At 40.6% G+C, this 25387-nt stretch overlaps 2 protein-coding genes across 5 annotated transcripts in view; one reads left to right on the top strand and one right to left on the bottom strand.

Moving 5' to 3' along the window:
• RABEP1 (rabaptin, RAB GTPase binding effector protein 1) overlaps positions 1-23826 on the top strand; it is a 126984-nt gene extending 103158 nt beyond the window's left edge. For both annotated transcript variants that reach the window (XM_021672753.2, XM_064367597.1), the window contains exons 11-18: positions 1515-1631; positions 7318-7416; positions 11493-11633; positions 15360-15549; positions 16207-16262; positions 18358-18456; positions 19398-19514; positions 21069-23826. In XM_021672753.2, the coding sequence (XP_021528428.1) occupies positions 1515-1631; positions 7318-7416; positions 11493-11633; positions 15360-15549; positions 16207-16262; positions 18358-18456; positions 19398-19514; positions 21069-21170 (921 nt within the window). In that variant the 3' untranslated portion in view covers positions 21171-23826. The remainder of the gene's footprint in view (positions 1-1514; positions 1632-7317; positions 7417-11492; positions 11634-15359; positions 15550-16206; positions 16263-18357; positions 18457-19397; positions 19515-21068) is intronic.
• A 285-nt stretch (positions 23827-24111) lies between these two features.
• The window catches only part of NUP88 (nucleoporin 88), a 31177-nt gene continuing 29901 nt past the window's right edge, over positions 24112-25387 (bottom strand). For all 3 annotated transcript variants that reach the window (XM_021672755.2, XM_021672756.2, XM_012460537.3), the window contains 3 exons: positions 24988-25114; positions 24713-24831; positions 24112-24281 (listed from right to left, as the gene is read on the bottom strand). In XM_021672755.2, coding sequence (XP_021528430.1) covers positions 24218-24281; positions 24713-24831; positions 24988-25114 — 310 coding nt within the window. In that variant the 3' untranslated portion in view covers positions 24112-24217. The remainder of the gene's footprint in view (positions 24282-24712; positions 24832-24987; positions 25115-25387) is intronic.

Here is a 25387-nt window from a genome sequence, read left to right as displayed (position 1 = left end):
AGGCCTAAAAGTGATTTTATATACATGGAAAGTACTGTATGATATGGAGATCTAAGGGAGATAAAAGGTTGATTATTGCCTCTTACAGAATAAAAGCTTAATTGAATGTTATATTAATCAGAATTTGTGTCCTTCATTGCTTATTGCTCACTTCTTGTCATAAATTTGTTAAGTTTAGAAAGTTCCCAGAAATTAAGCTTTGGGAGATTTGGTATGTGAGATTGATAAATCTTTGGTACCTTTTCAAATGCAGTGTTTGATAATGGGTACCTTGATGGCATTTAGGAAATAATGTAGAAATTCATGAGAGTAGGCTTGTAAAAGTATATGAAAGAAACTTTTTTCCTTATATTTCCAAATTGTTCTTTGTTATGAAGATGATTCCCTTGGTCTTCAAAATAACTTTAAGCAGATGAGAATGATGGTTTCATATTTTCAAATGTCATTGCTATTGAGTTCCTTCATACACTGTGTGCTTTACTCATAGATGTTTCAAAGATAAATTTCTAAAGCTATTTGCAAAACTAATGTAGTTGGCCCCTTTGATAGTGTGGTGTGGGAATGATTTCCGTACACATTTCAGTAGACTGTTTTAAAGCCTGGCTAAAAATTAGTCATAAAAAGAATTGGGAAAAGGATGTCCAAGGAGAGAAAAGATTATACAAAGAACAAGAGTTAAGGAAGAAAATGATGTATTCTAGGAAGTATGAATAGTTAGGTGGCTGGGCACAGCAGGTGATTGTTAGAAAATAATGGGAGAGTAAGCTACAAAAGAAGGCCATGATGACATCACTTAAGGAGGGGTGATGATTGAGGGGTTTAAATTTTACCCTGAAGCTGGGCCCAGTGGCTCTTGCCTATAATCCTAGCACTTCAGGAGGCCAAGAGAGGCAGATCACCTGTGGTTTTGTCGGGAGTTTGAGACCAGCCTGACCCAACATGGTGAAACCACACCTTTACTAAAAATACAAAAATTAGCCCGGGATGGTGGTGTAAGCCTTTAATCCCAGCTAGTTGGGAGGCTGAGGCAGGAGAATCTCTTGAACCTGGGAGGCAGAGGTTGCAGTGAGCCGAAATGGTGCCATTGCACTCCAGCCTGGGCAACAAGAACAAAACTAGGTCTCAAAAACAAAAACAAAACAAAACATTAAGGCACTTAGGGTTTTAAGTAGGGAAATGATATGATTTCACTTTTACAAAATTTATGGTGTTAGTGTGGATTGTAGATTGGAGACAGAGGATAGACTTCTCGTCAGGAAAAACAGTGTCATAGCCTAGAGGATCCGGGGAAGAAGCAGATGTTTTCAGATGGGAAGTGTGTAAAAAATGATTTGTTAACTGTAAAGCACAGGATAGTTGTCTCTTGAGGTCATTTATCTTTTTTCTGTCTGAATTGAAAAATCTGTGGTGTTTCCTAGAAAAAAGAAGATATTTTAAAAAATTCTGTAGATTTTTAAAAAAATTTATAAAAGGATTCTGGTTTTTCTTTCTGATTGACTTTTAAAATGATATAGGTGAAAAAACTACAGCTGATGCTAAGACAAGCTAATGACCAGTTAGAGAAGACAATGAAAGATAAGCAGGAGCTAGAAGACTTCATAAAGCAAAGCACTGAAGATTCCAGTCACCAGGTAAGTGAGGGATGACTGGGTTATTCAAATAAAACATTTAAAAAATACAGTCATGTTTCTTTTGCCTTGAAGATTTGGCAGTTTGATTTTTCCCCAGGTAAAAAGATTTCTTACTGATCATTCTGTGATACCTGTTTTACAAATTTTTAAAAAATAACTTTTGTTATAATTGGTCAGTAAATGGCAGGAGGTTCTGATTCTTCTTTTTTTTTTGTATTAATTAGGTTTTCCTGCTGCAGTAGAAACTTGCTGACAAAGATACTAATTATTTAAAACTTTTAAAAAGTATAGCAACATGGAAAACCAAAACATATGCAGATACACCAAACATAGCAGAACTCACATCTGTGTAACCGCCATTGAGATCAAGCAGTAGAATATTAGGCAGTATTAGCCAGTACCCCAGAAGCCCTCACTTTCCCCTGCACGTACAACCCCTCCCGACAGGCAGCCACTGTCCTACCTTCTAACATCATTAGGTTAGTCTGTGCTTTAACTTTAGAAAATGAAGTCATACTTCATTTTGTGTTCTTTTGTGTCTGTCTTCCTCTGTTCAGCAGTGTGGTATTCCTACTCATGATGCATAGAGTAAGTTTGTTCATTTTCATTGTTGAATAGTCATACCATTATACGGATATACCATAATTTATCCATACTAATGCTGATTGATATTTTAGTTGTTTCCAGTTCTGGGATATTATGAATAATGTTCCTTTGTTGGACATGTTTCTGCAGGATATATAACTAGGAGTGGAATGCTTGGGTACAAATAATGCCAGATAGTTTTCAAAGTGGTTATACCAGTTTATACATCTACCAGCAACGTATGACAGTTCCTGTGGTTCCAAGGTCTTGAAAAATGTCATTTTGTTACTTTAATTATAGCCATTGTAGTGGGTGTGTAATAGTATTTCATCGTGGCTTAGTTTGCATTTCTCTAATGACCATTGAAGTTATTTAGCAGTTTTCATGTTTCTTGGCCATTGGGCTATTGTGTGTGTGAGAGATTCCTGCTTAGGTCTTATACTCATCTTTCTATTGGGTCTATTTTACTTTTTTTGGTCTTTAAAAACTGATTTGTTAGGTGTCCTTTATGTAATCTTGTTAGAATCTTTTGGTGATAAGTGTTGCAGCTACTTTTACTCAGTAGCTTATATTTTTTGTTTTATTTTTGAGATGGACTCTCACTCTGTCACCCAGGCCAGAGTGCAGTGGTGCGATCTCTGCTGACTGCAAGCTCTGCCTCCCGGGTTCAAGTGGTTTTCCTGCTTCAGCCCCCTGAGTAGCTAGGACTACAGGCAGTCACCACCACACCTGGATAATTTTTGTATTCTCCTGCCTCAGCATCCTGAGTAGCTGGGAATACAGGCGCCTGCCACCAAGCCCAGCTAATTTTTTTTTATTTTTAGTAGAGATGCAGTTTTACCAGGCTGGCCTCAAACTCCTGACCTCAGTTAACCTGCCTGCCTTGGTCTCCCAAAATGCTGGGATTATAGTCATGAGGCACTGCGCTCTGCCCAGAGTTATCTTTTTTTTTAGATGGAGTCTCACTTGTCACTCTGTGGCCCAGGCTGGAGTGCAGTGGCACAACCTCACCTCACTGCAACCTCTGCCTCTCCAGCTCAAGTGATTCTCCTCCCTCAGCCTCCTGAGTAGCTGTGTTTGGAGATGCCCGCCACCACACCTGGCTAATTTTTTTTTTTCAGACGAAGTCTCGCTCTGTGCCCCAGGCTGGAGTGCAGTGACGAAACCTCGGCTCATTGTAACCTCTACCTCCCAGGTTCAAGTGATTTTCCTGCAATAGCCTCCTGAATAGCTGGGATTGTAGGCACCTGCCACCACGCCCTGATAAATTTTGTATTTTTAGTAGAGACAAGGTTTTACCACCAGCCTGGCTAACAGCGAAACCCTGTCGCTAATAAAAAATATAAAAATTAGCCAGGTTTGGTGGTGGGCGCCTGTAATCCGAGCTACTCAGGAAGCTGAGGCAGGAGAATCACTTGAACCCAGGAGGCAGAGGTTGCAGTGAGCCGAGACTGTGCCACCACACTCCAGCCTGGGTGACAAGAGTGAGACTCTGTCTCAAAAATAAATGAATAAAAAAAAAATAAAGACTAAAAAAAATGATAGAGACGGTGTCTTGCTGTGTTACCCAGGCTGGTCTTGAACTTCTGGGCTCAAGTAATCCTCTCACTTTAACCTCTTGAAGTTCTGGGATTAGAGGTGTGAGCCACTGTGCCCAACCTAAAGATTTTGTGTGGGTGTGTATCTTTTGTTTTTAGCAATTTCACTCTGCTATTACTAGTGTATTTTTCTTCATACTTTTCCTGTTTAGGCTTCATAGGTATTCTCAAATCTTTGAATTGATGTCTTATATCATAATTGGAAAATTCTTAGCCATTATGTGTCTGAAAAACTTGAGTTGGGTACAGTGGCTTATGCCTGTAATCCCAGTACTTTGGGAGGCTGAGGTGGGAGGATTGCTTGAGGACAGAAGTTTGGGGCCAGCCCAGGCAACATAGCGAGACTCCATCTCTACTAAAAAATTCAAATAAAATTAGCCAGGCATGGTGGCTCGTGTGTGTAGTCCTAGCTACTTGAGGCAACAGGATCAGTTGAGCCCAGGAGATAGAGGTTGCATTGAGCTGTGATCGCTCCATTGTACTCCAGCCTGAGCAATAGAGCAAGACCCTGTCTCTAAACAAAAGAAAAATAAAACAAATAAAAACTTGTATTTCTTACAGTAAAGTGCACAAAGCTCAAGTATACAATTTGATAAATGTTAACATACGAAAAATGTTACCAGGGTAGTCTTCATCCAGATCAAGATACAGAACATTTCTAATATACCCATGCCTTTTCCTAGTCAATAAATACTCGACCTACCTGTGCATAGAGATAGCTACTATGCTGACTTTAACACTGTATTTTAGCATTTTAGTTCTTAAATGTCATATAAATGGAATCATGCAGTGTGTAGCCTTTCATATCTAGTCTACTTGGCCATCATTAGGTCGGTGAGATTCATCCGTAGTGTTTGGTGTATCAGTAGGTATTTTTTCATGGTTTGAATATTCTTTTACTAGGATATACAGTTGTTTATTCATACTACAGTTGAGGGACATTTAGGTTGTTTCTAGTTTATGGCTATTGTATGTTTTCTTTGAATATTCTTGTACATGTCTTTTGATGGACATGGAGACTAATTTTCTTTGAGAAGGTGTGAAATTAGGAGGTTGTTGCACAGGCTTATTTTTTAGTTCTATTAGATATTTCCATTGGCCATTCTTTAGATAGTTTATATGTTACACCTTTTTTTTTTTTTTGAGTCGGAGTCTCTCTCTGTTGCCAGGCGGGCGTGCAGTGGCGAAATCTTGGCTCACTGTAATCTCCGCCTCTCGGGTTTAAGCGATTGTCCTGCCTCAGCCTCCCGAGTAGCTGGGATTACCGGTATGTGCCACCATGCCCCGCTAATTTTTTTATTTTTAGTAGTGATGAGGTTTCACCATGTTGGCCAGGATGGTCTCTATCTCTTGACCTTGTGATCTACCCGCCTTGGCCTTCCAAAGTGCTGGGATTACAGGCATGAGCCACCGCACCCGGCCCATGTTACACCTTCTTACTGCATCTGCATGCCTCTTAGCCTCTCTTCTATACTTTCCATCTTTTTGTCTTTGTTTACTTTTTTCAAATCTTTCACTTCAACTGATTTTTTTTTCTTCACATGGATCTTACCTGTAAATCTGTCCATTGAATTTTTAATTTTGGTAATTGATTTTTTTCAGTTCATTGTTTCCGTTTGGTTATTTGTCATCGTTTCTAGTTCTCTGTCAACTTTAAATTTTGGAACATGCCAGGTATCTAATAACTCACATATCTGGATTCATGGTGGACCTGTTTTCTATTGTCTGTTTTTCTGTCTTATTTTATATTTCCTTGCACATTTTAAGTGCTGGGCATTGTATGTAAAAAATAGTTGAAATAATATAAATTCTAGTATGATGCCATTTTCCTTGAGAGGCAGGCAAATAAATATTGGTACTAACAATCTTGAATCACTTTAATCCAGTTATAGGATTTGAGATGATATAAAGTTATAAAGATTGGATTTTTTTTTTTTTTCCCCCCGAGTCCTGCTTTGTTGACCAGGCTGGAGTGCAATGGCTCCATTTTGGCTCACTGCAACCTCCAGTTCCTGGGTTCAAGTGATTCTTGTGCTTCAGCCTCCTGAGTAGCTGGGACTACAGGCATGTACCACCATGCCTGGCTAATTTTTTTTTTTTTTAGTTGAGACAGGGTTTCACCATATTGGCCAGGCTGGTCTCAAACTCCTGACCTCAGGTGATCTGCCCACCTCGACCTCCCAAAGTGCTGGGATTACAGGCATAAACCACTGTGCCCCGACAAAGATTGAATTATTTAAAATTCTTCCCTTCCCCTAGGGTGTGGCCCTTTTGGGGGATCCAAGCCAAAGGGCAGGATGTTTACCAGGGATCCCTTTGCTAGGTAGGACCTGAACTCTTCACCTATGCCACCTCATCCTGGGGCTCTCCGACACTCTCCTGGGCTTCTCAGTGTCACGTCTGTCACAGCTGTTACTTAGAAGTGTAGCACATTCTTCTAGAGGACTGTTCCACTCTTCATTTGTCCTTGTCCTGGTCCTTTTCTCTGTGATTCTTTTTTCCTTTGTTAGTTCTCCAGTGCCTTCAAGTAGATATATTTTCATACAGTTTTTCTAATTCTCAATAGGGAGGTTGATTAATATTACCTAATCCACCACTATTAGAAGCAGAATTCTTTTTTTTTTTTTTTTTTTGGAAGCAGAATTCTGACAGTAATTATTTTTAAAATGTCTAAATAAAATCATTTCCACTTACAATTTTTATGTATGATTCATCAATTTTCAAATAAACCCCTCCTTAGGAACATTGAAACTAATTCAAGGGAGTTTATAATTCATTGATATTACTCATGTATAAATTACTTGAATTGTAGCAAGTTAAAGATTGCAGCTAGTTCAGAAAAGATTTCATTTATCCTTTAAATGTGTGATGTTTTGTGGGCCTGATTTCACATTTTTATTAATTTTTTTTTTTTTTGAAATGGAGTTTAACTCTTGTCACCTAGGCTGGAGTGCAATGGCACAATCTTGGCTCACTGCAACCTCCACTTCCCGGGTTCAAGCAATTCTCCTACCTCAGCCTCCGAGTAGCTGGGATTACAGGCCCAGCTAATTTTTGTACTTTTAATAGACGTGGGATTTCACTGTGTTGGCCAGGCTGGTCTTGAACTTCTGACCTCAGGTGATCCACCTGCCTCAGTCTCCCAAAGTGTTGGGATTATAGGTGTGAGCCACTGCACCCAGCCTGATTTTTTTTTAAAGAACATCTTTAAACATAGCTACAACTAGGTCACGTGAGTTAATATCTTTCTTGACACTAGTAGAATGCCCTTTGTTAATGTATGGCTACATGTGACTCAGGGGCTTTGGCATTGCCTTGTGTTATCTGAAAGGACAAGGCTTTGCACACAGCAGACGTGCACGTAGCTGTTGAATGGTGGTGAGTGGTTACCATGAAGTAATATATTATCAGCTCTGGACACTAAATAATGAGAAGATGGAAGAGTTAGTTTCAGAATAACCAATTTCCTAACTATATTTCTATGAATGTGTTTTTTCTAAAAGATCTCTGCACTTGTCCTAAGAGCCCAAGCATCCGAGATCTTACTTGAAGAGTTACAACAGGGGTTTTCCCAGGCAAAGAGGGATGTTCAGGAACAGATGGTAAGTTAACATTTTAAGTAAATGATAACTATGTTACATATATTCCATTTTTGTTCTATTTTGACATCATCTTTCATATGACTTTGTCATCCTGTCCAAAGTAGTTACTATTGTGTTCTCCAGGGACTGTAGAACATTAGTAATGGACAAAATATTCTAAAGACAGTATTCCTTTTTAAAACTACTTTCTGATCAAACAAAATTTTTTCTCATTGTTTAACTTATTTTTCTGATTTGGGAAACCTAAACAGAATAAACTATGGACATACATTTAATTTTGAATTCCAAATAAAAGCTAAAAAATTGAAATATTTTAGAGTCATAGCTGGTGCAGCTTTTGACCAGTCATTTTGTGATTTTCCTGGATGGCTAATTTATAGAATAAACTTATTAGGGCCAGGCATGGTGTCTCACACCTTTAATCTCAGCACTTTGGAAGGCTGAGGTGGGCGGATCACGAGGTCAAGAGATCGAGACCATCTTGGCTAACATGGTGAAATCCCGTCTCTACTAAAAATACAAAAGATTACAGCTGGGCACTGTGGCTAATGCCTGTAATCCCAGCACTTTGGGAGTCTGAGGTGGGTGGATCACTTGAGGTTGGGAGTTCAAGATCAGCATGACTAACATGGAGAAACCACGCCTCTGCTAAACATGCAAAAAATTAGCCAGGCATGGTGGCACGTACCTGTATTCCCAGCTACTCAGAAGGCTGAGGCAGGAGAATCGCTTGAACCTGGGAGGTGGAGGTTGCAGTGAGCCGAGATGGTGCCACTGCACTCCAGCCTGAGCAACAGAGTGAGGCTCCATCTCAAAAAGAACCTTATTTTTTTGTGATTTTTTTTTTTTTTTTTTTTTAGCTCCTAAGCTATCATTAGTGGGGTGTGTGTGTGTGTGTGTGTGTGTGTGTGTGTGTGTGTGTGTTTATTTTTAGAGACGACAGGATTTCTCCATTTGGTCAGGCTGATCTCGAACCTCCGACCTCAGGTGATCTGCCCGCCTCAGCCTCCCAAAGTGCTGGGGTTACAGGCATGAGCCACTGTGCCCAGCCAAGAATAACCTTATTAGTTTCACAGGGGTTATGAAAAAAACAAGTAACTGTTGTGGTGTTGGGGAACTTCCAGAAGGCCATCCTTCAAGGGATGGGGACAGAATCTTATTATGCAAGGGCTGGCTGGAACCTTTCCAGATAGTTCCCCAGGCTTGAGCCTCCCTCCTCACCAGTCTGGCTGCATTTGTGTTATTTTTCTCAAAGTTGGAGCCTACATCTGATGGCTTCAACTAAACTATAGTAGAGATGGCCCTACTGGGATGATTCTACAAAGCTGCTTACCTGGGGATGACAGGTTTAAAAAAAAAGCCTTGGGTGGAATGGTAATTGTACATTTTTAATTGTTATTAGGTCAGTATCTGAATGGCCTTTGAGCTGATCCCTAAATCCTAGACCTGTTCTGTTGGAGAGAATCTCATCCTAATCAGTGACCCATGGTTTCATGTTTTCTCTTTTTTTCTTTCTTTTGAGACAGAGTCTTGCTCTGTCGCCAAGCTGGAGTGCAGTGGCACGATCTCGGTTCAGTGCAACCTCCACCTCTCAGGTTCAAGCAGTTCTCCTGTCTCAGCGTCCCAAGTAGCTGGGATTACAGGCATGAGCCACTACGCCCAGCTAATTTTTGTATTTTTAGTATAGACAGGGTTTCACCATGTTGGCCAGGCTGGTCTCGAACTCCTGACCTCGTGATCCACCCACCTTGGCCTCACAAAATGCTGGGATTACAGGTGTGAGCCACCGCACCCTGCCTTATATGTTTTCTCTAATTAGACAATACAAAATAATAACACTGGTGTAACAACCACTGTTAAATACTGACAACTTCATAGTGGTGAGCTGCCTGCACTCCTTTATCCTCTTGCATCTTTCCTTCTTGTCTTTTAAGGCCCATCTGCCTTTTCAGACACTTTTCAAGCTGGTTTCACTTAAAATGAGTGTGTGTGACACTGGCGAATTGTTGAAATTAAGGTTGAGGTCCTGTGAACTCAAATACATGACCATTTTGTTGGAATTAACATGAGTAAGAGAAACTCACCACGTTAGTGCGTGCTTGCCCTTGTTCTCTGTCTCTCTGTGTATGTTTGTAGGTATATGACGTATATGTATGTATGTTTTGGTTTGTTTTTGCTGGACTATTTGGAGTTAAGTTGTAGACATGACAGTCATAAATATTTTAGTATGTATTTCCTAAAACAAAGAGTTGTTCTGCATCGCTACAATACTATTATTACATCCTTAAAATTTAACCAGTCATCCCAGTAAGTCCTTGATTACTTTTTAGTGGTGGTTTTCCTTTTTATATTTTCTATATTTTGACCCAGGAACCAATCAGTGATCACATATCGCATCTTGTTGTCATATCACTGTAGTCACTTTGAATCTGGAATAGTCTCCCACTCTTTTTTTTTTTTTTTTTAAGAATCCAGGCCAGTTGCTTTGTTTTAGGCCAGCTGTCTTGTAGAATTCATTTGTCTGATTATCTCCTTGTGATTTGATTCAGGTTAGACATTTTGGCAAGAATACTTCATAAATGAAATGACTCAGTGGAAGGTTCATCATGAGGCACATTAATGATGGGTGGTTCCATACTGGGGATGTTAAATTTGATCGCTTGGTTAAGGTAGGGACAAAATAGTTTGAATGACTACATCAATATTGCTACCAACACCAAATCTACTAAGTGAAGGTCAGCATTTCTTTGTAGTTCTTTCTGCCCTTAGACTGTATCTCAGCTAAGGGTTTACAGTTTAAGTACTATGTTCAAAAGTTAGTTTTTTTTCTCTGTGGTTGTATTATGAATTTGATATGTAGTTAGCTCCATTTGTTTCTCTTTGTATTTTCAGATTTAATTTTTCTTTTTTATGTTTTGTATATGCAACATGGTTCATAAATCAAAAGTATAAAAGTAAATACTCAGCTCCATTTCCATTCCCTATCCTTTTCACCCCATTTCCACCCATTTTCATAAGTAATCATTTATTTTTGGCTTGACCTTCTGTTTTTCTCTTTACAAAAATAACCAAATATATACATATTCTTCTTTCCCTTCTTTCATATCCAAAAGGTGGTGTGATGCTAAGATTTTGTTGTAAATGCGTTGAAAATGATCATAAAACACAGCTAATTCTAGTCTGAAGAAATAAGAGCCAGTGGGGTTTAGCCAGAGCATTTGCATGACCTTGACTGCCTGTCTCTAGGATCTGTGTCCTTCAGGATGCAGCTAAGTCATCGCCTCCTTTGGGAAGTGTTCTCTAACCCTCTCCTCAATTTCCTGCCCCAAATTAGGTACCCTTTTATCCTTTTATCACTGCAGTACCCAGTCTCTGTCGTAACACTTTATGATACTGTAGAGTAGTTTTTGGTTTACTTGTCTTTCTCCTTTGTTGGACCATGGGCTTTTCCCGGGCAAAGTCTGTCTTTTCTCTCTGTATTTCCTGTGGGCAGCAAAATAGCATATAGAAGCTGCAAAACAAATGTTGTATGAAAGCATAATTTACATTTATGTGTACCCTTAAGGTAAGTGACTTAGTATCACAGATTAGCAGGAGTCACATGCTTTTGTAGAACTTCTACTCGGATTTGCTGGAATAACTTTTATATTGATACAGATAATATGAAATACCTAAAACTGTCTTATACATCAACAACCAGAGTGGGATCATGTCCCATTTTAAGAATAGCTTCTCAAGTGCCCTATGATTCCTGAGCTTAGATCCTCTTGATGACTTCCAGTATTTGGGGCTGCTGGGCCATTGACAGTGATCCGAGCTTGAACAGATGTATAGGTAATGGGAAATAAAGACACTGCTTTTTGTTTCTCCCTGCTTTCTGTTGAATGCATGCCATGAGGAAACAGGAGTTGTCTTAGAGTACATGCTCTGAGCTGCTTTTTCTAACTCTAGCAGAACTTTCTCATATACCCCTCCATCCTTAGCACTCCTTTAATTTGGTCTTGTTTTTCTTGGTATAGCTATCATCAGACTGGATTTACCTTTCTGGCTGTGATTAGTATCTATTTCTATTTTAGGCAGTGCTGATGCAGTCACGGGAACAGGTTTCAGAAGAGCTGGTGAGGTTACAGAAAGATAATGACAGTCTCCAGGGAAAGCATAGCTTGCATGTGTCATTACAGCAAGCAGAAGACTTCATCCTCCCAGACACTATAGAGGTAACTTAATTTCCACATGATAAAAAATGTAAACAAGTGTATTTTCTGAAATGACCATATGTTTTTTATATAAACAGTTTTATTCCGATTTCAGATATCATTCACATGCCAATTCACCCGTTTAAAGTGTGCCATTCCTTGGTTTTTGCTGTACTCACAGATATGTGCAAACATTGTCACAATCAGTTTTAGACATTCTTTTTTTTTTTTTTTTTTTTTGAGACAGAGTCTTGCTCTGTCGCCCAGGCTGGAGTGCAGAGGTTTGATCTTGGCTTACTGCAAACTCTGCCTCCTGGGTTCAAGAGATTCTCCTGCCTCAGCCTCCTGATTAGCTGGGATTATAGGTGCATACCACCACGCCTGGCTAATTTTTTGTATTTTTAGCAGAGACAGGATTTCACCATGTTAGCCAGGATGGTCTCCATCTCCTGACCTTGTGATCTGCCCGCCTTCGTCTCTTAAACTGCTGGGATTACAGGGGTGAGCCACCATGCCTGGCCTAGAACATTTTCGTCACCTCAAAAAGTAACTCCTTGTGACCCGAGTACACACACACACACACACACACACACACGCACACACGAAAAGTAACACTTTGCCCTTTAGCTACCATCCTTATTCCCCCTCCTCCCTTAACGTTAAGCAACTACTAATTTACTTCTGCCTCTATAGCTGTCCCTATGCCGGACTTTCCTGTGAACAGAATCATATAATATGTGGTCTTTTGTGTCCATCTTCTTTCACATAGCCCAATGTTTTAAAGATCTGTAAGTTATTTTTGTGGGACCAGATTGAGAGTGTGCCAGAAATTAAATGTTTGAAGGGATTACCGTGCTGGCTGCTTATGATGTTTGTTTTTGTGTCTAGTACTTGAAAGGTTACCCACCATTTTTCTGTCCATAAAGATGAGACTTTTGTTTTGAGACAGATAATATTTTATCTGTCTGAAATATATTATCTGTCACCCAGGCTGGAGTGCAATGGTGGGTTCTCTATCTCAGCTCACTGCAACCTCTGCCTCCCGGGCTCAAACAGTTCTCCTGCCTCAGCCTCCCAAGTAGCTGGGATTACAAGCATGCCTAGCTAATGTTTTGTATTTATAGTATAAACAGGGTTTCACCATGTTGGCCAGGCTGGTCTCAAACTCCTGACCTCAAGTGAACCACCTTGCCTGAGCAAAGATGACACTTTTGGTCACTTACATTCTTCTCTGGTTGGGTAAACCTGGGCTACAAAACTGTTTTCCCAGAGACATTCATAATTGTCTCCTTGACATTATCCAAGCTTTATTTTTAATTTTTAGTTGTTGAGACACAGTTTCACTCTGTCGCCCAGGCTGGAGTGCAGTAGAGCGCAATCTTGGCTCATTGCAATCTCTGCCTCCTGAGTTCAAGTGATTCTCCTGCCTCAGCCTCTTGAATAGCTGGGATTACAAGCATGTGCCAGCATCATGCTGGGCTAATTTTTTTTTTGTATTTTTAGTAGAGACAGGGTTTCGCCATGTTGGCCGGGCTGGTCTCAAAGCCCTGATCTCAAGTATTCAGCCCGCCTCAGTCTCCCAAAGTGCTGGGATTGCAGGTGTGAGCCACCATGCCTGTCCTATCCAATCTTTGTATCTGTTTTTTTTTTTTCCTTTTTAAGGAAATCTTAGTAGAAGTTTTCCCTAATTATACCCTACAGATCCAACCTCTACAATTTGGACCTCATTCTTTTTTCCTATATATGTATTAACATGACTGTTTTTTATTTCATCATTTACAGAAAACCAGTTGTCTACCTTGCCATTAGCTCCTTGCTGTCCCCCACCTTTCCCCAACTTCTTATCATCTCAGCTTATGTTACAGGCACTCTTGGGAGAGCTGCCTTTTCTTTCTGAATTGGTGACTGCTCTCATCAAAAGAAAGTATAGTGACTCAGGCCTGCAATCCCAGCACTTTGGGAGGCCAAGGCAGGTGGATTGCTCGAGCTCAAGAGTTCAACACCAGCCTGGGCAACAGGCTGGCGTCACCTTCCCTGACACTACTGAAACAAAAAAAGAAATTAGCCAGGCATGTTGGCACACACTTGTAGTAGTCCCAGCTGCAACTACTTGGGAGGCTGAAATGGGACGGATCGCCTGAGCCCAGGAGGTCAAAGCTGCAGTGAGCTGAGATCGTGTCACTGCCCTCCAGCCTGGGTGACAGAGTGAGACCCTGTCCAAATTTAAAAAAAAAAAAAGGTATCGGGCACCTGTCTACTTTTGCTGTCAGCTTAAAATCACTGTTTTACCATCTTCCACCTCTGTTAGATTTTTTCTCTTTGTCAGGAAAAAATACCGTCTTCTATGTTCTTTAGAGACTTTTTATTCCTAGATTTTATTTATTTTGAGACAGAGTCTTGCTCTATCAACCATGCTGGAGTGCAGTGGTGCAATCTCAGCTTATTGCAACCTCCGCCTCCCGGGTTCAAGTGATTCTCCTGCCTCAGCCTCCTGAGTAGCTGGGACTACAGGTGTGTGCCACCACATCCAGCTAATTTCTGTATTTTTAGTAGAGACAGGGTTTCACCATTTTGGCCAGGCTGGTCTCAAATTCCTGACCTCAAGTGATCTTCCTGCATTGGCCTCCCAAAGTGCTGGGATTACAGCCATGAGCCACTGTGCTTGGCTAGTCCTAGATTTTAAAATGTTCAAGAATCCAGGTGGGGCACAGTGGTGCTTCCCTGTAATCTCAGCACATTGGGTGGTTGAAGTGGGAGGACTGCTTGAGTCCAGGAGATTGAGACTAACCTGGGCAACACAGTGAGACTGTGTCTCTACAAAAAAATAAGAAAACTACCTGGGCATGGTGGCATGTACCTATAATCCTAGCTACTTGGGAGGCTGAGGCAGGAGGATGGCTTGAGCCTAGAAGTTTGAATCTGTGGTGAGATATGATTATGCCATTGCACTCCATACTCCAGTCTGGGTGACAGAGGAAGATCCCATCTCAAGAAAAAGAAAAAAAAAAAAAGTTCCAAGAATCCTTTAAGAATGTAGTCAGTGTTGTAAGCCTTGATTCTTGGACCTGCCTCAGTAATAAATCTTATGGAATTTAAAAACTGTTTAATTTATATGCATTGTTATCTGAGAATCCTGTTTTTATGTTAGAGTTGCTTTAGGTTGTAACTGGAAGGATTTCTAGAGCTAAAATTTAGGAAGAAAATTTAGGAAGAAAAATAAAATTTTATACAGCTTACCACCTTAGGAAGCCATCTTTCCATTATTTTCCTCTGGCCTAAGGTCATACTTTGCTCGTGGTAGATGTTCAGTAAATGTCTGAATGAATGAATAAGTAAGTAAATGTTATCCTCTTAGTTGACACTTGCTACTGAGTTTGTCTTTTTTGTCTTTACTTCCTAACTCCTCCTAAATTGCCTGCAAGTAATAGTAGAGGGTTCTAAGGTATTACTTCTATTGAATGGCTTATTGTAAGTCACTTAACCTTTTTTTTTTTCTTCTTATGAAAGTTTTGAGGGAAGAATATGTGGCTCACAAGATACCATTGGGCCCGAAATGTCTCCTTTCTATAACCTACTGAATGTTAACCTGATGTGCCACCTACCCTGAAGCTCTAAGTGGCTTAATGGTCAAAGTCTTAATTTTTGAACATTTAAATAACATCTGAAATTCTGGTTATAGAAAATCTTTGGTTTGTTTATTTTCTTTCACTCTCACAAACCCAATAATCATTTATTTGTTGAATCCAGGCACTGCGGGAATTGGTATTAAAATACCGTGAGGACATCATTAATGTGCGGACAGCAGCAGACCACGTGGAAGAAAAGCTGAAGGCTGAGATACTTTTCCTAAAAGAGCAGATCCAAGCAGAACAGTGTTTAAAAGAAAATCTTGAAGAAACTCTGCAGCTAGAAATAGAAAACTGCAAGGAGGAAATAGGTGAAGATAATAGTGATGTAGTTTAGAATAAGAGTCACTAAATAAAACTGTATTAAAGAAGTAATATGTGACCATGGAGTCTGGAACACAGAAAAGCATAGGAAAGAATTTAGTAAGGACTCAGTCCATTTAGTAAGGACTCAGTCCATTTTTTGTAATTTTTAATACAAAAATTAGCCACCGCACCTGGCTAATTTTGTATTTTTAGTAGAGATGGGGTTTCTCCATGTGGGTCAGGCTTGTCTTGAACTCCCGACCTCAGGTGATCAGTCTGCCTCCAAAAGTGCTGGAATTACAGGCATGAGCCACCGCACCCAGCCAAAAACTTGACTGTTTATGAGTTCTGTGGCCTTTTTGGCAATTATTCATAGATAGGAGACTCAGTACTTGAACCCAGACCCAGGGGAACATGATTTGATGGGTGGCAGTTCCCTGCAGAGATGTGATACATGATCTAGAAGTAGTTTATGACACAGTAGCCATTTGCATGGACCTGAGCCTAAATACGCTGACTGCTTGGTGATAATTTTGAGAAGGCAGCCCCACAACCCATGTTCAGTATATGTTTGCATCCTTTGGAAGTGTCTAAAATTTTAAAACAATTTTCATGAATAATAATAGATGAATGCTAATACGTCTCAATTTTTTTTCTTCTAGCTTCCATTTCTAGCTTAAAAGCTGAATTAGAAAGAATAAAGGTAGAAAAAGGACAGGTAAGTCGTGAGTTTCAAATTAATTATTTCAGCAACCAGTGGTTATTTATTGACTTCTATGCTAGACACAACAAACAATAGTTAAGGCATGGGCCCTGTCTTAAGGAACTTCTGTCTTGTGGGGAAAAGACAATGGGGTAAGGGTGTGATGTGACTGAGAATGCCTCGTGTGTCAGGCCATGTTAAACTGAGGAGGTGAGGCTAACGTGTCTGTAGCCTGGAGTTGCCTACTATAGTGCGAAGATAGACCAGGCATGGTCATAACATGGTATATGCTTAGAGGTACAGTAGAAATATGTATGAAAACATTACAAACGAGATGATGTTTTCTAGCTGGTTTAGTCCTCTTAGACATCATCATTACCTTTCATAGTAATCCCATTCAACTTCTTGACCTCATCGTTCCTTGATTTAGAGATTTTCACCTCCACTCTGCCCTCCCTTCCCATACACTGGGCTGAACTTTGCCCAACTGTGTCATCTCACTGCAGCCTAGTTCCTTGACCACAATCTGCCATCCTTCCAGCTTTTCATCCTGCAGGCCTGTCCATCTGAGTATCTCATTCAGGCCTCCAGTTTTTTTTCCCTTTTATCCTGGTTGTAACAGCTTCATGGCTTGCTTGCTTTCCCCTAGGTTACATCTTACTGGCTTGCTTCTTCCTCTCATCTCCCACACCTGCCCCGCTCTTTGACTCCTTGTCCTGCTGCTGCCCTCACTTGACTACTGCTGAACCCTGGACTAGTCCTGCTGTCCCTAGCTGGTGATGCCACCAGACTTGGTGACACTGCATGCTCATGCTGCCAGATAGGCCTCCAGTGTGTCTCATGCAGCCTTTCATGTGTCCTCAATTGCATCTCTTCCATTCCTCAGAGTGGCAATTTCAGTCACCTTTACCTCAGCCCCATCGCTCAGCAGATGCTGGCCTCCTCAGGCATAAGGCAGGGCCACCTTCAGCTACTGGACTCCTAAGTTACAGGTTCTCCTTTTATTCCCAGCCTTCTCTTTTTCTTCAGAGAAAATGATGACCTGCTTCTGACCACAGTGCCTCGTTGCATAGGTGCTTTGACTGAGTATCTCTGGACTTTTCCAGATGTCCCTTCACAGCTCTTGACTGATCTTTTCCATGATGCATGAACAGGCTCAGGTGTCTCCCATTCAGAGAAAAAGTTTCTCTTTGCACTCCTCTCCCAAGATACCAGTCTTTCTTCTTTCCTCTGTTGCCACAGTCTTGATGATCTCCATTGCCTGACTTCCCAGTCATCCCTTCATCAGCTGCAGTCTGCTTTCTGCCTCCACTTTGCTACTGAGATTGCACCAGAAGAAATGACCAGTGCTCAAAATACATCGCATCCTTTCCACTCCAGCTGCCACTCTTTTGAGTTCAGACTTCACTCTCACCTGGCTTATTGTAACAGCCTAACTTCCTTGCCTCCAAAATCTGTCCCCTTCTAATTCATCTCCATATTGAAATCAAGATGATCTTTAGAAATTATAAACTTGATCACATCCCAGTCTAGTAGAAAGCCCTCCAGTGGTTCCCTTTATGTACAGGATCATGTCTATATCCTTGGCCCAGCAAGAGCTCTCCTGCCTCACAGCACCTCTCCGCCTTGTGTTGGGAGTCTGTGGCTCCCAACATACTTGCTGTGCTTGTAGCCAAGCCGAACGTACCACTGTTCCTGCATGCATTTTTAATACATGCCCTCCATTCCCTCTTACTAGAGTATCTCTCTGCATCTTCTCCCCCATGTCACCCGTCTTTTCCTCTGTAAAAATATAGGAGTCAAATGTCCTCTCCTCAGTCCTTTGTAACTTTTCTGGCAGAATTAAATCCTTCTTCCTTTATCCTTTACATGTCTGTTTTTCCTTTTCTCCATCTTGAGGCCTTAGAATATAGTAAGTGCCTAATAAATGGTTAATGAAAGAATAGTTCAGGAAGAATACATAGGAGAGCCACAGAGATGAAAGAGAGAGTAGTATTCCAAGGGTAGCCTGAGAGTCTCAGTGTAATTCTCCAGGCTATAGGCTCTTTTAGGCAGTATACTGGGGCTCTAAGGGAGTTTCTGTGAGTTTCAGCTTTTACCTTTTTCACAGTTGGAGTCCACATTAAGAGAGAAGTCTCAACAGCTTGAGAGTCTTCAGGAAATAAAGATCGGTTTGGAAGAACAGTTAAAGAAAGAGACTGCTGCTAAGGTAGTATTTTTCTTGGTCATTTAATTTTAAAAAGCAGGACTAAGAATGTATGATCACATCTTAGGTGTTTAAGAAAAAAATATTGGTGCTTTGAAGTGTCACTTTTTAAAAAGTTGGCAAGATTGTCAGCTTGTGAAAAGAAAAAATATAAACAAATTGATCTGTTACAGCTGGGTTAAATCTTTCTGCTAGCTCTGATGAAGGCATATGTCATTGGCTCACTTCAGATAGTAAGCAATCAGGGCCACTGACCAAGCTTGGGCGCTACCTAGTTAGAAGCACTGATTTGAAAATGTCATTCCATTTGATGGATATATCAAATCCAAGGAGAGATTGCATCAAACCAGATTTTCTGCCTAAATTTTGGTTAGTTCTGTTAGAATAAATATGCATGTTGTGGGGGTACTTTCCTAGAAATGGTCTTAGTGAGCTGAGTGGTCAGACCTTGAAGTACAGACAGTGTTGTTTAACTGTTTGTTTTCAGAAAGGCTCCCACACATCCTTCTCAAGTTTTCTGTTAGAGAGACTGGGGATAGCTGGGGCTGCCTGGGGCATATTCACTGTTCCCTGGTGGATGCTTGACTATTGAGATTGTCAGAGGAAATCCTGTTTGTATCCCTGTTGCTGTGACAGACACTGATCTTAGCAGCTGTGTTTTGATGATTATAGCCAGTCACCAGCCACTGGGGGTGGGGGGTGCAGCACTTTAATCCATTTCTTCCTCTGGCTTTCATACCCAGTTAATCTTAGGACCTAGAACAAATATTCTAGACGGCTTGCACCCTTGCCTTATAGATGGAAGAGACTGGTAGTATATAGGAGTATGATGGATACCCACCCACCTTTCTGCTCTAGTAGTAGGTAACTACAAGTTACTAGATTTCCTGATTCTGACCTTTGCTCTTTGGCATTAATCTTCATTCAAAACTTGTATTTTTTAGGCCACCGTTGAACAACTGATGTTTGAAGAGAAGAACAAAGCTCAGAGATTACAGACAGAATTAGATGTCAGTGAACAAGTCCAGAGAGATTTTGTAAAGCTTTCACAGACCCTTCAGGTGAGGCATTTGGGGAACCACAGCATGAGAAGGCCGTTTTAGGGGACAGAACCTTGCTGATCCCTGACTTGACCACTGGCAGTAGCTAGAGGTTTAGAGACTATAGCTGCTTCTACCTCCACCCCAAATGTCTGCCTCATCATTCAAGCCAGAAGAAACCTGGTGTGTTCTTCAGACTTGGCCTCCTTTTTTTCCTCTATACCTGCCATTTTGCCTCCTTATTAGTAAAGTATGAACTCCTTAGCATACCATGTAAGACTCTTCCCAGCCAGGCCTACCCCAGTGTTTTGATTATCTGTCTTGTTTTATACTCTCACGTTTAACTACTATGGTTCCTTGCCCACAGTGTGGTGTTCCATCTGGTAAGCATCTTTGTCTCATCCCCTCCTGACTCCTTCCTTTCAAGGCTCAGCATAGGTGTGTCCTCTCCATGGAGCCCTTCAAGGTCCCTGAGCTGGGCTAAAGTGCCTCCTTCCCTCTGCCATGTTCCCTCGGCACTCTATGAATACCTGTAATGAGATAATGACATTTAGAATATTGTCCTAAAACTAGTTTCCCAATGGAACTGTATATTCTTTTTTGTTTGTTTTTGAGACGGAGTTTCGCTCTTGTTACCCAGGCTGGAGTGCAATGGCGCAATCTTGGCTCACCGCAACCTCCGCCTCCTGGGTTCAGGCAATTCTCCTGCCTCAGCCTCCTGAGTAGCTGGGATTACAGGCACGCGCCACCATGCCCAGCTAATTTTTTGTATTTTTAGTAGAGACGTGGTTTCACCATGTTGACCAGGATGGTCTCGATCTCTTGACCCCGTGATCCACCCGCCTCGGCCTCCCAAAGTGCTGGGATTATAGGTGTGAGCCACCGTGCCCGGCTGGAACTGTAGATTCTTAAGGGTCAGGAGTCAGGTCTCATTTGTCTCCATAATCCTAACAAGGTGCACTTTAAAATCCTAATCTGGGCTGGGCATGATAGCTCACACCTATAATCCCAGCACTTTGGGAGGCTGAGGTGTGAGTTAAGGACCAGCCTTACCAACATGGAGAAACCTCGTCTCTACTAAAAATATAAAAATTAGCTGGGGCTAGGAGTGGTGGCTCACTCACACCTGTAATCCCAGTACTTTGGCAGGTGGATCACCTGAGGTCAGGAGTTCGAGACCAGCCTGACCAATATGGTGAATCCCCGTCTCTACTAAAAATACAAAAATTAGCCAGGCGTGATGGCACCTGCCTGTAGACCCAGCTAGTTGGGAGGCTGAGACAGGAGAATCGCTTGAACCCAGGAGGTGGAGGTTGCACTGAGCCGAGATCACACCATTGTACTCCGGCCTGGGTGAAGAGCAAAACTGTCTCACAAAAAAATAAATAAAAAAGAAATCCCAGTCTGTTACACAGTAACTTCGGGGAATTATTTAAAAAATTTAAATTGTTCTTGTTGTCTCCCTTTGATGTGACTACTACTCTGGTAAGTTAAATCTGCTGCATCTCAGCTAAACTAAAGTTCGGAAAGTCTAGGCAGGAGCCACCTGTACTCATCTCACCATTGTTTCTTCAGGTGCAGTTAGAGCGGATCCGGCAAGCGGACTCCTTGGAGAGAATTCGGGCAATTCTGAATGATACTAAACTGACGGACATTAACCAGCTCCCTGAGACATGACACCCTGATGGCAGGATTCTAGCCTGCACTTTGGGTTTTTAACTCATCTTTAGAGCAACATTAATTGTTATTTAACTCTTACCTGAAGAAAGAGAAGTCACAACAAAAGGAAGACTGGAGAAATGCTTACTTCTAGAGGGAGAAGACTGTGCAGCACAGGAAACAGCAAACAGTGGGGCGATCTGCAGCCAAGAGACCTTCAAATGGGAACACTAATGAGATTGCAGACTTGATTCCAACAGGCGTGGGATCAGATTGGTGATGGAAAAAGTGCTGTTTCTTTGCCTGCTTTCTCCCATAGATTTTTGGAACACATTTCCCCCTACCCTAAAGCGACATCCCAGTAGTGTTTGGAATTTCTGTTCATAGATATTGGAAGAGAGAATTTGCTTTACCTGTTGTCTAGAGCTCATCAGTAACAGCATTCAGTTAGCAGACAGAGGTGTGCAGTATGCTGTATGAATATTTTATATTAAAATATGAAGGTTTGAGAGCAGGCCATTGGCTACTGACTGTATTTCCCTTGCTCAGTACATTTTTGTTTTCCTTTTACCATTTTATCTTGTTTTGGAGGACCTTAAATGCTACTGAAACTTACCTGAGAACCATAGGACTTTGGCAGACAAAACCAATTCAGGAAGTGAATTAATTATGAGGATCTGAAAACTTGGTTGGGGCCATATATACATATAAAGTTGAACGTTAAAGGAAAAGCACAAGAAACTTTGGAAGCACTTTTTCTGCAAACTTAGATGATCTTCATGGGCCCACAGGTACCAGGATAAAGCCAAATTGGTACCATCTACTCTTTAGAAGTGTTTTAGTCTAGTCATTGGATCAGTGAAAAACATTAATAAAACAAGCTTTGTCTGACAACCTCTAGTATATATTTACAAATCTGCTTATTTTTCCAACTTGGATCATTAGGCTTAAGTACTACTTGTTTCAAATGTGTCAAAAACAAAAATGGTAACTAGGTTGACAGATATTTTGTATTTTTCTTTTAAATTCAGATCTGCAATGTAACAATGCTTCTGGAAAGCCAGTTAGAATATTGATCAATTTGGAAATCTGCCTTGTCATTTTACAAGAGGTTAGATTCCTTTCCTGTGTGAAGAAAGCCTCAATGAAACAGGTCTTTGCCATAACTTGATGATTGAGTGCTACAGAAAGCACAAAGAACTGATTGATTCATGTTCACCAATACCTGCTGAGTACTGTCCCAGGAATATCCAGTGGATGGATGGCTACACTGTTTAATTCATCATCCAGATGGTTCAAAGGTAAAATGGTTTTCAAATAATTTTTGAGATTGGTTGCATCACAGTAGGGTACCTGAAAGAGGCTTCTGGGAGTTAGTGAACTAGGTAGATTGTTTTGTTCACGTAAAGCCACCATCCACCGTCAACTTAAATTGTCTTTGTTATAAATAAGGTCACTATGGACTTGCCCTAAAGATCTTCTGTACTTCTGTCTTCCATAGGACAAATGATAAGTACTACATACCTCATCTCTTGGGTTATTATTGTAGTCTTGCATTCATGATTATGAATTTAAAAATAAATGCTAATTATGGAAATAGTACTAAAGGCTTGCTGCGCATGAAACATTATTTTAATTGGTTTAAAGTCCCTTTATAAAGAGTGCTGTGTGGTTTAGATAAAGGAAACACATAACTATCGAGTTACAGGGGATTTTATTAATTATAAAATGCAATCAATTTAAATTATTACATAGGTTTAAGACTAGTCCTTTGGATAAGCCCCAAGCAAATTTGTCTTCAGATTATTAAAATTAGGCTGTAAATCAGGGTGGGCAATTCACAGCCTTTCTGAACTGACTGAACTATAGCTTGCAGTGAAATGTTCTGCTGAGATTGAGCACCTTACAGATATTTTCTTCTAGAATATGGTACTGGGTAATAAAATCATCACAATTTAGGGAACGGTTAGTGGTTTCTACTGTGGCAAATGCAAACTATTGGAATTCACTTTATTGAGAAAAATATTGTAGAAAAACCCAAACTGAGACTCTAGATTTTGTTTAACGATGTGTTTCTGGTATGAAACAAACTACTGTGACCCTGTACAGGTAGGAAACAATTCTTTCAACTGGGTTTTCAGCATAAATGGGAACTGATTGAGAAGGCAGGATTTAGCCCTTCTAGGCAAAAGAAAAGATCAGTTGGGTTTCACGAGTGTTTCTGTGCTTATATTCAGTCTGTGCATACATGTTCTCACGCATGTCTAACCTGATTTACCTCTTACCTGTAACCTACTTTATGTGGTTTTAATTGGCAGTCACTCAGCCATTTCTAAGCAGGTATAGTACTACCTTTCAGAACTCATTGGCAAGTATGAAAAAAGACAAAGAGAACTGAGAACAAAGTCACATTCTGCATACTAATCTATTTTTTTCTCCCTTTAAGGTGCTAAACTTGCACCTCATGTCCACTCAATAACAAGTATTGTGACACAGAACACAGCCTCACTCGGCTCTGAAAGGTAATACTGCCTGTGAGGAAGTGAGCCAGCAGTGGCCTTTGCAATTGTGGATCTTGAGCTCTGCTCTCAGCAGACTTCAGGTGTAACCATTTGTTAAGTGTACTGAAGGTGTGTCCTTAAGAAAGTGTTCAAATTAAAAATGCTGCTGCCGAGTACACTGTGTGGTCTTTTCCTTTGAATCCTAGGGTTCTAACACTCTTCAGAGTCATATTTCTGGTGCTACTTGAAAACACAGCTCTTATTCTTGCTCAGATCTGGAGAAAACTCACTCAACAGGGCTCAGGGAGGTTCTGGCAGTGTAGCGTGAAATAATCCTGAGTCCTTGCTGAATACCACTGTAGGCTCGAGTTATAAAGCACATTCCAATTTTAAATAAAAGCATTTATTGAATAATTATAAAACAAAATGTTTAAAAAGATGAAAAACCACACCAAAGGTCATCCAAAATGCCTTTTTATAAAGGAGATAATGCTACCTATTTTACAATATGGGTTTAAGCCTTCAGTGGTGTTCACTTCAGGTGTGATTCGGCTCCTGGTGGTGTCAGAAGTTAACATGATTACGGATATCATTGATTTGCTTCACCATTTCCCTTATGTGTTCACCCCTGTAAAATCGTAAAGTCACTTACTTTTGGAAATATAATAAACCATTTGTATGGATTCTTAAGAATTGAAACAGGTAATGTTGAAATATCTAAGAATTGCTTTGCCAAAATTAACAGCTGAAGGTTTCAGATGGATAGCAGTAGTGTTCACTATTCATTTAAGATGGCAGTGATGGTAGTACTGGAAATATTTTTGAACATAATTGTAAAATACCTTTGGCCACACAAAATCATGTTATTGGAAGGTCAGAATTTTCAGTCCTCCCACTACAGTTATTTCTTAAGTCCCTATGTATCATGTGGCTCTCGTCCCAGTAATTACATGACATGCAAATACCAAGATTCAGGTTTCTATTAAGACAGAGGTTGATTGTGGTACACTGTAAAAGAAAAACTATCTCAGTAATAGCTGATAGGAAGTATTTACTTACTCTTCCTTCAGGATGGACTGAATGCACTTTCGCTGGTAGGCACTCAGAGTAATGGTGGGTTTTTGAAGACTCAACACCTTCTCCATCTTTCGCTGTTGATAGTCTTTTTTCATAGTAACCTTAAGTATCAAAAATAGATATTCTGGCAATGGTTTGCCACACATTTTCACACTATCTTTTTGAATCTGCTCTTTTTACATTTTTGTAAAATTTTCTGTAGAATAAGTGCTTTAAAAAAAAATTACCAAATTTAGCTACTTTGCATCTATTCCTACCTGTTTTATGGTGTTGCCCAAATGTCGAAGTTGATCAGGTATTAGCTGTAATTCTTTCTTCATGTCTCGCTCACTATCAGAGAGAACTGGGAGCTGAGACTGAAAACTGTGAAGTACTTTTTTCATCCTTCAGAAAAGGCAAGCACACATCTCAACTTAAGGTCTCTGCTAATTAGGAGAAACATAATCACAAACCTCATAATTCATGAATCTGGTGTCTGGGAAGTAGGCCCCATAGGAAGGGCTAGGGGAGAGCGTCATGTTTTCCCCAACATGTACTTCAGAGGAAAGGTAGGGGGATCAATTCAATCCTGCAGGTATGTAAGCACCTGCCAATGCCCATTTTCTTAAATATCACTGTTAGTACTGAGTAGGTAACTAAATGTTACACAGCCCACTG

Source organism: Aotus nancymaae, unplaced genomic scaffold (genome assembly GCF_030222135.1).
Source record: "Aotus nancymaae isolate 86718 unplaced genomic scaffold, 86718_ANA_hifiasm-v0.15.2.pri h1tg000072l, whole genome shotgun sequence".
Classification (NCBI taxonomy): domain Eukaryota; kingdom Metazoa; phylum Chordata; class Mammalia; order Primates; family Aotidae; genus Aotus; species Aotus nancymaae.
The sequence above is the reverse complement of the archived record's forward strand: the minus strand, read 5'-3'. Positions and strand labels throughout refer to the sequence as shown.